The sequence below is a fragment of the Podarcis cretensis genome, assembly GCF_951804945.1.
Source record: "Podarcis cretensis genome assembly, chromosome: 2".
NCBI classification, from domain to species: Eukaryota; Metazoa; Chordata; class Lepidosauria; order Squamata; family Lacertidae; genus Podarcis; species Podarcis cretensis.
In genome coordinates this window covers 54,356,164-54,369,110 of record NC_137171.1, presented here as the reverse complement: position 1 = coordinate 54,369,110, position 12,947 = coordinate 54,356,164, and the positions used below count along the sequence as shown (strand labels likewise).

The 12,947-nt window shown below is 37.4% G+C and overlaps 1 protein-coding gene across 8 annotated transcripts in view; it reads left to right on the top strand.

Moving 5' to 3' along the window:
* Nucleotides 1–12,947, top strand: part of TCERG1 (transcription elongation regulator 1) — a 40,984-nt gene that overhangs the window by 15,298 nt on the left and 12,739 nt on the right. For 6 of the 8 annotated variants that reach the window (XM_079967932.1, XM_079967929.1, XM_079967933.1 and 3 more), the window contains 8 exons: nt 3,761–3,876; nt 4,726–4,814; nt 5,531–5,691; nt 6,701–6,794; nt 7,148–7,283; nt 8,525–8,614; nt 9,878–9,996; nt 12,214–12,364. In XM_079967932.1, coding sequence (XP_079824058.1) covers nt 3,761–3,876; nt 4,726–4,814; nt 5,531–5,691; nt 6,701–6,794; nt 7,148–7,283; nt 8,525–8,614; nt 9,878–9,996; nt 12,214–12,364 — 956 coding nt within the window. The remainder of the gene's footprint in view (nt 1–3,760; nt 3,877–4,725; nt 4,815–5,530; nt 5,692–6,700; nt 6,795–7,147; nt 7,284–8,524; nt 8,615–9,877; nt 9,997–12,213; nt 12,365–12,947) is intronic. The other 2 variants (XM_079967930.1, XM_079967936.1) reach the window with 1 other exon arrangement.

Here is a 12,947-nt window from a genome sequence, read left to right as displayed (position 1 = left end):
AGGAGTCCAGTGGAGCTGGTCTTTCAGAAAAGCTGATAGGATGATTCAGTGTCCCATCTCCGCTAGTATGCTACTTCTTTTACAGTCTTTCCCTTTCTTACTAGCTCACAGTTGAAGTTCGTTGCTTCTCTTGTTGTCTTAATATGGCACACTGTTACAAAATGCCCCAGTTTTGCGTGTGTGACTTTGGGCTCCTGGATAGCAGACCTCTACCACCAGGCTGCAGTTTCTCTCAGCTTCCGTTTGTCTAAACTGAGAAATGCCTGTTTTTTTCCTGGAGCCTACCTCCAGCTGTTTTGAGAGTCTCCAAGTATTTGCTTTTTATGGATTTCGTCTTACGGATGGATGATTTCTAGAATTCTATTTAGTAGCTATCTCCAGGTTGCTTCATGTTCTCTATTTAGATTTTTTAAACCATTTCTTATTGGCCTTGGCATTTCTGTTGCAGTGTGAAAAGGATATGACTCTTTGAGAGTCCTTTGTACAGGATGCCTAGCACTATAAATCTGTCACTGATAAGCTCTTCTTTTTTGCTCCCCAAATCATGAATTTTAAAAAAGGAATTCCATTGACTCTCTAGGCTTTGACATTTCAGGTGGAAATACTCCACCTCATAAACTATATTACACTTAAGAATAAAAAATTAACCAAATCTGCTCTGCATAGTTATTTTCAGTACCTATCTTATTGTCTTGTCCATAATTTGTTTAAATTGTATTTTTAAATTGCTGTAACCTGCCCTGGGATCTTAATGATGAAGGGTGGGTAAGAAATCAAATAAATAATTAAATAAAATTAATAATCCTTGGTTTTCCTCAATAAAGTTGAAGGATTTAAACATGAGGGAGCTAAGTCTAATTTCTCCTGTCTCACTGAAGCACAATGTTGCTGTGCAGCAACAATCAAATCTTTTCTGCCAGACTGGTTATTCTGAGGGTCTGTTGAAGCTTTCTGGGGCTGGAAGTTGAGCAATTTTTGTAACACTTAAGGCTTGGGTTGTAACACTTAAGGCACTTCCGGGTCGGCGCCATCGCCGAATGGCGGACTCCCTCCGAGCTCCGGAGGGAGTCGGCTGGGTAGGGGTCGGGTCCTGCCGTGCCGGCGACGCGGGGACCCTCAAAAACCATGGGCGGAGATGCCCATGGACTTGGTGACTCGGCGGGCACCGTTTGCACCCCCCCGACCCGCGAAGGAGCCTTTTTAAAGGCTGCGGAGCGGGTGACGGGGCGGGGTGTGGTGCTGTGAGTCCAATGCTTCCCCTGCCCAACGAAGCCGCATGCCATTCGGCGGAGAGCAACGACTTCTTCTTTGAAAATTTCGGATTTGGACTAAAAGGAACAACCCGTGAGTAAATTGATTGGACTTAAAAGGGAAATTTGATCTTTGAATTTGGAGCGAGCGGGGGGAGTGCAAAAAGGAAGTCCGCCCCCCCCCCCCCCCCCGTTGTAGATGGCTCAACGCAAGGATTTGACAACTAAGATCGAGAGATGAACTTGTTTACCTGGAAAAAATTTTTAACTTCACGAAGGGAAATTACAATAATTGTGCTGGAGGAGAAGACTGATTTGTGGGAACTAAAATACAACCCCCCCGGGAACCGGGAACGATCCGCTATGAGAGACTGGTGAAGAGACACAGAAACTTTGACAGCTGTCAAAGTAGCTGTCAAAGCAGGAAAATAAAAGAGAACTTTGTTACGATGGCTTTGCTGGTTAGATTTGTTACAATTTGGACATAAATTATTGGAAATAAAGGCAACAAGTTATTTGACTTTTGGGTCTGATTTTGAAAGAAATTAAGTTACCATATTCCCTCTAGAGGGAGGCTGGGACATTGCAACAGTAGCAGCAAGTGGAAAAATACTATGAATTTGAGCAGGATCTGTTATCTCTTGGGAAAGCTGCAAAAACGAAGCATTATTTTGTCTACAGAGGTTTCTATACTAAAGGAGACAATGGATTTATCTATTGAAGAAAGGAAGGGACTTGACGCAAGTTATGTTCCTGAATAACAAAAGCCTCTGTGGAGAACAAGAAGTTTCTGAATTAGAAGGTTTCTGCAGCAGAACAGGAAAAAGCAACCTGAGGAATAAGAGCTGGACCAAATTTGAAGCCGGAGTATTTGGAACATCCAGACTTTAAAAGGACCAAGAAATAGAATTTAAGTTAGACTCTTAAACATAGAGGTCTGGATGGAAGAACAATGACTTTTTCTGAGAGTTTTTTCAAGATTGGACTTTCTGAAATTAAAAGCTATCAAAAGACGGCAAAGTGGAGTTGAGATATAGACGTGGATACACCAGGCTGGCAGTAGACAATGGATGAACTTTGGGGATTGGAACCGGGGAATGGGGGGGGGGAGATTTGGAATCCAAAGGCTGTAAAATTATATATTATTTCTTTCTTTTCTTTTTTCATGTTTGTTGTTTGAAAATAGGGGAATTCGTGGAAGGGAAATGGGGTCGATCTTAGGGAATTATATAAAATATAAGGAGAAATGGTTCATTAAGATAAATAAGATAAATTAATTTGGAATAAATGGGTTATTTAAAATTACAAATAAGGTTTTAAAATTTGGGGTAAGAATCTGTGGAATCAATTTAAGGGAAATGGAATACAAGGGGGGGGGGGAGTCCGGGAAAGATGCCACTGAAACCAAGTGTAAATCATATTTGTTTTTTCTTTCTTTCTTGCTATCTTTCCTTTTTATTCTGGAAAATTTTTAATAAATATTATTAAAAAAAAAAAAAGGCTTGGGTTTCTGACACCATCTCATACTATTTCAGAGAAGGATGTAGGCCCCAAAGGATACCTAACAAAACAGCAACTTTATTGCTAAGAACAAACTAGATTAGAATTGCAGCATAGATAACTGTCTTAGTTTGGACAAAGACATAACAGTAGTCCTGGAGCCAATATAAATCTCCACATATCAGTAGCAAGAGAATACCACTATATTATCTCATCCTTGTTGTGTAAACATTTAGCAATTATTTTCTAAAGTACTTGTGGTATCTGCTGATTACAGAAGCGATTGCCATCCTTACCATAGATAACCAATGTAAGGCGGTTGCATATCCATGGTAATTTTGAAAAGACAGCAAGTATGAGAATATATTTATTTTGGAAATATAAGTAGAAGACTGTAAATAACAGTTGCTTTAAATAAAAGCAGACTGCCTAGTGAAAACAAAGAGCTGCTTCTTGGAACTCCTTGCATGTCAAGGAGCTTCTCCAGACTACATACCTGTTTCTTCAGGGAAATGCAGCTGTGTCGGCAATAGGCAGATTTTCTTGATTTCTGGGCTGGGAAACCACCCACAAGGCCTTCATCTTACCAGGATTCCGACTCAGTATTGGGTCTTGTCCAGTCCACCACTGTATCAAGAAATTGAGAAATTGCACAGCACACTAGAGTTGGATGTAACAGAAAAATAGAGCTGGGTGTAATCAGCATACTGATGATACCATACCCCAAATCTCCTGATGACCACTTCTAACAGTTTCATATAGGTGTTAAACAGCATCATGCAGCACCTAAAAGTGTCTGGGAGCAGAAATATAGCCACCCAGTGTCATTCTGCTAGCTCTGTAATAATTTGTATAATCACAGATACATGTCCATAGTTGAGAAAAAATCTGACAAAAATGAAAACACTAGCATTCATATGTACTTTTCATTATGAATAATTATGCTGATAAGAGACTTAAGTTTGAATTTACATAAAGTGGAAGGTAAAAAAAAAAATGCTTTTCCCTAGAAAAAGTAGAAGAGAAGATGAAAGAAAGCATTAAGGAGCCTGCCGAAGACCCTTTGCCTATGGAGACGGAAGAGGAGGAACCCAAAATTGAACCTATCAAGGAACTTATAAAAGAGGTAAAAGACATGAGAAACCTACAGTTTAATTTTGCTGTATTTAAATACTCTTATGTTGGTTTGTGAAAACAAAGCTGCAGATCAAGTAGAATGAAGTGGAAGATGCAGTTAAGTAAACTGAAATAAAATAGAAAATGTGCACATTTTGGTCTGGATATTGAGAGCATATTGGCAGCATATTGACAGCTCTCTAACGTGAATAGGTTGTTCTTATATTTAGGAACTAACTAGAAGCAATATTTGATTTTACAAATTACTTAGAAAGTAAAGCATTGTGGATAGGCTTCAATGGCTGAAAAACTTGATTGTATCCAATGTTAATCATACTTTGCGTCAACCAGTTGAGTAAGTATGACAACCTAGGTTCATTTATTCAAATGCATATTCTGAGTAAAAACAAGCTGAATACAGTCCACAGTTTTTAAGGCACACATTCAGTGCCTTAAATATTGAAAACTTGATTTACATTTAGGGACATAAACATCAAAACAAAGTGATATTGCATAGTTTTGAAAGTAGTAAGATAGCACAAACCCTTGGCAGCTTTTATATTACTTTGGAGCAGATTTTGGTGCACATGGGGGTGCAGGTGAAAAGGGGCAAAAAGAAACCAGACATCCCATTTCACAGATGGATTAACCACTGTGCAAAAGGATGTTGCCCTTAGTGTGTGTTAAACTTAAATTGAATTAATCATTATAGTTCAGAAACTTTTCTTACACATTGGTTTCACTGATTTCCAAATTACTTTTTATTTCTAATTGATTTTATATAGTTCCGCCGTATCCTTCTTGTCAATTCACTATAAATGCAACAGTTGGTTTTAAATTACCTTTGATCTCTCACCAGGAACCAAAAGAAGAAGAAATGACGGAAGAAGAAAAAGCAGCTCAGAAAGCAAAACCTGTCGCTACTACCCCTATTCCTGGTACTCCATGGTAAGTAACATTTTTTTCCCTCAGATTGATTAGTGTGAATATATAATAAAAAAAATTCTTCCAGTAGCACCTTAGACACCAACTAAATTTGTTATTGGTATGAGCATTTTTCGTGCACGCACACGAAAGCTCATACCAATAACAAACTTAGTTGGTCTCTAAGGTGCTACTGGAAGGAATTTTTTTATTTTGTTTCGACTAAGGCAGACCTAGCTGTAACTGTGAATATATAAGTACTACTTTTAAATCTGTGCATTCTATTCATAGTGAACATTTTATTCATTGTTTATTTTTAATATAAAATTAATGTTAGATTTACAATGATTTAATCAATCAATAACGTTAGCAATAGGCTTATATTATACATTTCATGTTGAATAAAGAAAAAATTGGCTTTACATTATTTTTGTATGAGATTGACCAGCAGTTAGCAGTGATCGTAAGTCTACTTTGTGTTTATAAAACATTCTGGTACAGACAGGTACAATTAAGTGCTGTTGATATTGGCTATAATCATATGCACATTTATCTGGGAATAAGACCACTGAATACAACGTTGCTTATTTATGAGTGAGCATGCTTAGGACAGTGTTGTTTTATGGAATTTAAGAGCATGTGACAAAGGCATTGGGACCTCTGTATTTTATTAACTGAAAGTATGCTTATAGGTTAAACAAACTTTGATAAACCATTGATTGATTGTGGCTTTCTTGTAGGTGTGTGGTGTGGACAGGTGATGAGAGGGTTTTCTTTTACAACCCTACCACACGTCTGTCTATGTGGGATAGACCAGATGACTTAATTGGAAGAGCAGATGTGGATAAAATTATTCAGGAGCCTCCACACAAAAAAGGAATAGATGAAGTGAAAAAACAAAGTAAGAGTAAAAACAGTATTCTTCCTATTTTGTCTTGGTTATTTTGCAATTTTGAATATACTTACAGGTTCATTTTTTGTGCTTATTCAAAGCAAGAGATATTTTGTGCTTATTTAGAAGCAAGAGAGAACTGCACTGGAAAAAGTTATTGATCAATGCATGATTTCTGGGACTCAGTTGTGACTAAATTAAATCATTTTTGATTGCTAAAAGTAGGCTAAGCATATATTCAGTAATGTGAATATTTACATAATCTTAGGAAGTGCAGGTCCTCTATATTTGATATCTCCCATTGGTTCAAAAGCTAATGTATTCTTTCACTCAATAATTCCCTCTACTTTAAATCCACCGGCATGTAGAACAAAGTTGGGGAAACATGGCTGGTGGTCTGGAATGACGAGATTTTTTTGGGGGGGGGATACAGGATCCCCTTCTGTGATGTTGGAGATGTAAATGGAAACCAGGCAGTGGTTCATCACATCTATGAGCTTGATTTGGCTCAACATTTCATAGGTTGTTGTTTTTTAAAAAAAATATATCAATGTGTCGCTTATGTGTTTGCTGCTGTGTTCCTTTGGGAGGAAGGGTGGAATATAAAATTTATAAATAATAACAATGAAGATTTCACACCAAGCCATAACTGGCTGTTCTATCTGATTTGAGCCTCTGCCTCTGAGGCTGGTATGTATTAGGTTCTGGAAGCTATGGTAGAGTGGATTTTTAAAAAATTATAGATATTAATTGGAAGCATACATTATTATTTTTTAGGAAGTATACATTATTGATCAAAAGTTATTAGTTGTTTAATTTTATTTCATAAAATTAATATATCTATTGATTGTGGGGGAAAACCTCAAAGTGGAATATTGCATTCTTTATTGAGATTCTAATGTGTATTCATAGACTAACTTTGCATGTCTTAAAATTAACATGAGATGCATTCTTTACCTTTATGTAGACAACAAGCGAATATAAGTGGTGTGTTTTTTCCCCTGAACTGTACCTATAGGGATGCTAATAGAGGCCTCTCTTACAGTAAAAGAAGAGCATGAAATGCTAGATGAAACAAATGATGATGAACCTATTAAAGCAAAGAAGCGGAAGTAAGTTGTGTATGAAAGGAAAGACTGCATTAATTTCTGAGCTTTAAAGTTTTCAAGTCTGAACTGGGGCTCAACTCTTTCAGTGTGGAAAGCTAAGTTTTCCACACTGCACAGTGGCTTTTGTAGTCACCATATTGAGCGAGATTGCTTGTCTGCAGTATGCCCAAAGTATTGTTGTATGCTCAATCATATTTTTTAATTAATTGTTTGGGGGGTATTGGACCAAGTTAAATAGTCTCTGGTTCCACTGTGCATTGAATGGAATCCACCCTGAACACGTTACCAAAGTGATGTAAAGCTAAAGATTTAATTGTATTTTTTTAATGGAGTCTTGTATGCCTTCACTTTCATAGGAAGGAGGAAAACAAAGACATTGATTCAGAAAAGGAGGCTGCCATGGAGGCTGAAATTAAAGCTGCTCGAGAGAGAGCAATTGTCCCGCTGGAAGCGCGAATGAAACAGTTCAAGGACATGCTACTTGAAAGAGGGGTCAGAAACTATTATTGTATTATGTCAACCTTGGTGTTTCCTGATTACACTGACATTTTAGCCCAAATAATGGAAAAATCTGTTAGTTCCTATATTGTTCTTCTTTCACTGGCAAGTTATTCCTGCATACTGTCATTAGGATTGAAGGATATTGGTTATCTGTATACTAATAAGATATTCCAACTCTGTATGGGTGCTAATGATAAAGATGTCCCGTGCTTTGATAATTGGTTGTTGTTTGATTGTTCAGAAGGCACATGTGCAGAATAACTGGTCAAAGATAAAACTAGTGTTCACATTAAGTAAATGCCATTGGGAAACACACACACATTCTCACACACCTATTCACTTGTTGAAGTTCTGTGATGTAGGATTGTTGCACACAACTAGTTGGGTGGGTGTGTAATCTTAATTTGGGGAGTTGGATAAATTGGGCTTCTGTTCAAATCCTTATACTACGATAGTTTCACATTTGAAGAGTGTGTCTGTTACCTATGTATGTGTACTGAAGATAAATTCTGGATTTCAGTAGCATATTTTTTCATGCAAAATGAAGCCCACAACAGTTGTCTTTTTCAGGGGCAGTTTAGGGAAGTGGAGCATTTTTGGCAACTATCATTGCTATTCCTGGAGCCTTTGTATGGGTGGGACAGGAGAGTGGCGCATATGTTTGCAATTGATTTCAAAATTCTCTTCTTAGAGTAAAGAATATCAGCTTTCAGTGTGATTTTTCCAATGCAGTTTCCATGAAATGTTATAAGTTTGCCTTGTTAACCTGTCTTTTTAAAAGTGCTCCAAAGACAATTTCTGTGCAAAACCTTTGGGTTTATTTGGGGTGGCGGCGGGCGGGGGAGACATTGGATCATTTAGAAAAAGAACTATGCAGGCAGCATAGGAAGTCAGAGTAGAGAACTTCAAGGCTCTCTTTTGATGTGGCAATTTTTAAATGTCACACAGTAGTGGCTATTTTAATGAGTAATTAGATGTGTGTTAGTTCTGTGTAATTATGTAGACGTTTTTGGAGCCAATTAGTGTGGAAATTTGTGATGCTGACCTCCTGGAGCTTGTCATCTATTAGTGATGAAACTGCTGTAAGGGTTTCAGTTATGGCTCTTCTCTAACAGATGTCCTGTAGGTTTCAAGCAAAATAGCACGACTTGCTTGTCTTTGGGTGAATTTAATTGCTAAGAAAATCAGCACTTTCCTCTCTTCCACTCCACCCCTTTCTATTTTTTTTAAAGGTTTCTGCATTTTCTACTTGGGAGAAGGAGCTACACAAGATAGTTTTTGATCCCCGCTACCTGCTTCTTAACCCTAAAGAAAGAAAACAGGTAAAATAAAGGCCTACAGGTAAACACAACTGGCCTGTGAATTCTGTGATATCTGGAGTTTCAGATAACAAATGTTTAGGGAATGGGGTGGGAAAGGGGTAAGGTTTCAGGTATTTCTTAAGAAAGAGAACTTGACAATTTCTATAGGGAAATGAAAGCTTCAAACTCAAATGTATGTTTAGGTACGAAGCCCCACACCCCCAAACCATAATTGTTGCAGAGATTTGTATAAAAATATTAACAGAAGTATTTGACAAAGAAACCCTGAATATGTTATTCATACTCAAAATATTCTTGTGTGAAATCTTTTACTACAAAGATGAAAATAAATGGGAAATGTAAAATTTGCAAAAGGGAACAATCAGGATTTATTTATGTACTCTGTTTTAATTTCTTCATCTCCAGAGTGATTTTTTAGAAGCTGAGACTTGGTAGAACCACCAGTTTCTGAACAAAGGTGGTCAGTTATATGTCTCTCATATTAAATCATGCACATATAGCCCAATGTTAAACGGGAGTTTTTTCTCCTATCCTAACTAGTGATAAGTGTGGATACTGTGTCCTCATGAATAAATGATAAATTTGATTGCATTAATGTTGCCATAAAAGTGTTTCTAGGGTTATTGAGCATTCTTAAATGCTGGCTATGAGGTATGAAAGAAGAAAGAGCTGGCTCTTTTCTGATAGCTTCTCTTATATATTAGCTTCTCTTAGTGAGAATTACACTTTTTGGCTTTGATAGAGAAGAATATGTCACTGTCTCCGTATGTAGCAGTATCTTTGGCAATACCCTTCTTCACCTCTCCTGGCTGCTTGAGCTGCAGGACCCCCTTGTTCCATGCCGCATTGTTCAAGATGGGCTTGATCCCAGCTTGAGTGATGACATATAGCTCTATCAAAGTACATGCCATTATCTAATGAAGACCTCTGTGCAATTTAAAAATACAGAAATTCATCCTGATGGAAGGAAGCAGTTCTTAAGCATCCAACTATTTTACGTTCAGCACTGTTGCTGCTGTGATTGTTACTTGGTGCCCTAAAGAACAGTGTTAAAATTTATGTTGAATGGCTTTACATAAAAGTTTTTATAGAGAGGAATATTTCAGTGAGTCCAAGCTTAGTGAAGTGATACTCTTGGGGTCATATATGGTAACTTCTCATATTACTGCAAATGATGCATCCTAGCCTTTGACTTGTCCTTTGGAGTTCTCCCCACTTACAGGGTGATAATGCTCCAAATGGTATACTCTGGTGTTTCTGTAGGTATTTGATCAGTATGTGAAAACCAGGGCAGAAGAAGAGCGCAAAGAGAAGAAAAATAAAATAATGCAGGCTAAGGAAGATTTCAAGAAAATGATGGAAGAAGCGAAGATTAATCCCAGGTAAGAATATTTCCTCCTACATTTTCAGGTACTGTGTACTGCTAGACTTGGTTTTACTTGAAGTCCAGTACTATCGTCTGCATGTTTACTGTCATTTAATCCAAATTTTATGACACTGGCTATTTCAGGATATGAAGCAATCCCAAATGTTTGGCAAGGTGTGGAAGATGGATTTATTTGCCCTAAATGTTCACAAGCTATGTCCTCCAATCTGTAGGTTTCCTCATCTTGATTAGGTGTGAAAACATCAACATTACTGTATAGAATATAATAGGGAACTTCTACTCTTTTCCAGCATTATGTAAATATGAAACATATTAGTACCAGAATTGTTTGTGATTTTGAGTAGTATTTTTTAAAAGCTGTCTGTTCTACTTAAGCAAACTATATATGCAAATGAGCCCTAGCTATGACAGGCAAGTTTCCATAAGCTATTCCATAGTCAGTATGGGGAAAGGACCAGGTGGATTCTCTCTACTTAGCTTTGTAATTTTAGGATGTGAACCACCCTGAGATCTAAGGAGAAAAGGTGGTATACAAATTGAATAAATAATAATAATAATAATAATAATAATTTGATATTACTTATTCATGACCAAATAGGTTTCCATAATTCAGTTACATTGTAAGCAAGACATTGCCAATATATTGTTCAACAGTATGTAGTTATCATTTCCTTTTAAAGTATTTCTTTTTGTGTAAACTAGGTAGGCTTTACTTTGCATTACATGTTTGTCTGCTTTAGGTTAATACTGTGGTTTCAGTAAAATGCAGTGAAACACCCAAATGTTTCTTCAGAAGTTGTGCTACTTTGCTTGAATTAACTTGATGTCTACAAATGGTTATCCTAAACACACATATTAGGCAGGGGTGGGCAACCATTATTCTGTCAGGGATCGCATTCCCCCAGGAGTAATCGGTTGGAGGCCACATGCCATATGTGGGTGTGGCCAGGTCCAGTGGTGGGTGAGATGACATTTTTCCTCTTTCTGATGCCCCCTTTTCTCTCTCCTCTTTCCTGCCTGTCCAGCAGACTGTCAGGGAGTGATGAGTCACTCTTGCCAGCAGTCTGAACTGATTGCTTGCAAAGAGCTTTTGAAATTAGGCTGTGGGCCACATAAAATCAGGTCAAGGGATTCAGGTTGCCCATCTTTGTTGAACAGTACTGAGCTTGAAAATAATTGCTTTGTTAGTGTAACCATTTTCCTTACTTAGCCTTAATTGTTTCTTACTACTTTTTTGCACCCCAAAGGACACAGAAGTATATATCATTTATATATTATGTTTGTCTTCTTTACCCACTGTTGACTAAAACCAATCTCCAAAGGACCTGCAAGTCTTGTTAACTAATTTTCATTTTTAATCCAAGGTAATAGTGCCCATTTGGAAGTTTGCATTCCTTAAAAATCATATTTGTGCTTTTGTGTGCTCAGAAATCCATGTCCAGTCTTGCTTTTGCAGCTCACTTTCTTTAGTTTAGGTTTACATTCACTTCCAGTCAGTTGAATAAGCTACCCAATTATTCTCTTGTTTTAATTTACCCTACAGCAACATTAGGCGGGATTGCCCAAGTCTAATTATTTCCATGCTGAGATGAAAACATTCGTAGGATTATAATGTCTCACGTAAACCTGGGGCCAGATTAGCATCAGACCTTGGAAAAAGCACAGTAGTGTTTGTTTTTTTTCGAGGTAAGTGGCAGTACTATATCTACTGCACATCTGAGAATTGGAATCTGGCCCTGGAGGTGAGAGTACTGTTAATAATTAAAACTGCAGGGAGAAAGGGTGGGAAACCCTTCAGACACTACTGTCCTTGCTCACAGTATTAAAAGAATCTGAATTTTTGTACCATGCCAGTTCTATTTCTGGCAGTGTTGGGTGGCAAAAGAGCATTGTTAAATTTACATTGCATAATCATGAAGTATCAGGACAGATTGACCATGGAATTTGTCTTCTGCAAGGATTATGTTATATGTGAAGAACTGCATTCAGTGTGTGCAATTTTTTTAAAAAACGTTTTAGCTGGTTCATGTCAACTTTCTAAAAAAGAAAATAGACAAACTTTATGTCTTGGACCTTCAACGGTGGCAAGGATACCAATATATTGGTGCCTAGTGTGTGTATTCCAACAGAACCAAAACACAGTTGTGCTTTTGAATATATTTTCCGTCTACGAAAGTCCTGCCAAATCAGTACACTTGCCATTTTGTTACAGAACTACTTTTAGTGAATTTGCAGCCAAGCATGCTAAAGACTCACGATTCAAAGCAATTGAAAAAATGAAAGACCGGGAAGCCTTGTTTAATGAGTTTATCACAGCAGCAAGAAAGAAGGAAAAAGAAGATTCGAAGACCAGAGGAGAGAAGGTAAGATTTTTATATCAAGGATGTGAAAATAGCATAATGGGAGGATTGGGGAAGAGCCCATGCTAGACTTCTAGATTTGCCCTTCACCCCCTCCCCCAAATTATGTTTTCCTTTTGTCCCCCCCCCCCCCCCCCGTTTAAGCATTTGTATCTTATTTGGAGGTGTGGGGTTGGTCATTTTACTCTTTTTTTCTTCTAAATTTGGAATAAGTTTACTGTTCTAGAAATTGTACTATAATTTTCTTCTAAATTCATATCTAAGTTTTAAAATCCTAGATATATATTTTTTGGTGGGGGGACAAATGTCTGACTGGAAAACTCCAAGCAGACCATTACATACCCATTCTGTCAGGATGCAAGCAAGGTTTGAGAACTATTTGTGGGCAAATTTCAAAATGCTAACACTTCAGTGGTTTTTTTTAATCTTCCAGTAAATGTATCTTAGCATGACTACTTATCAGAATTAAAGGTCGCCTATGAAAGATTAATGAATTTCAAATGTCATTTGTCTGCACTGTCAATACAAGAGACAAAGTGCACATCACTGAGGAAGGTGGATGCTACAAAGTATCTTCAACAAGCGT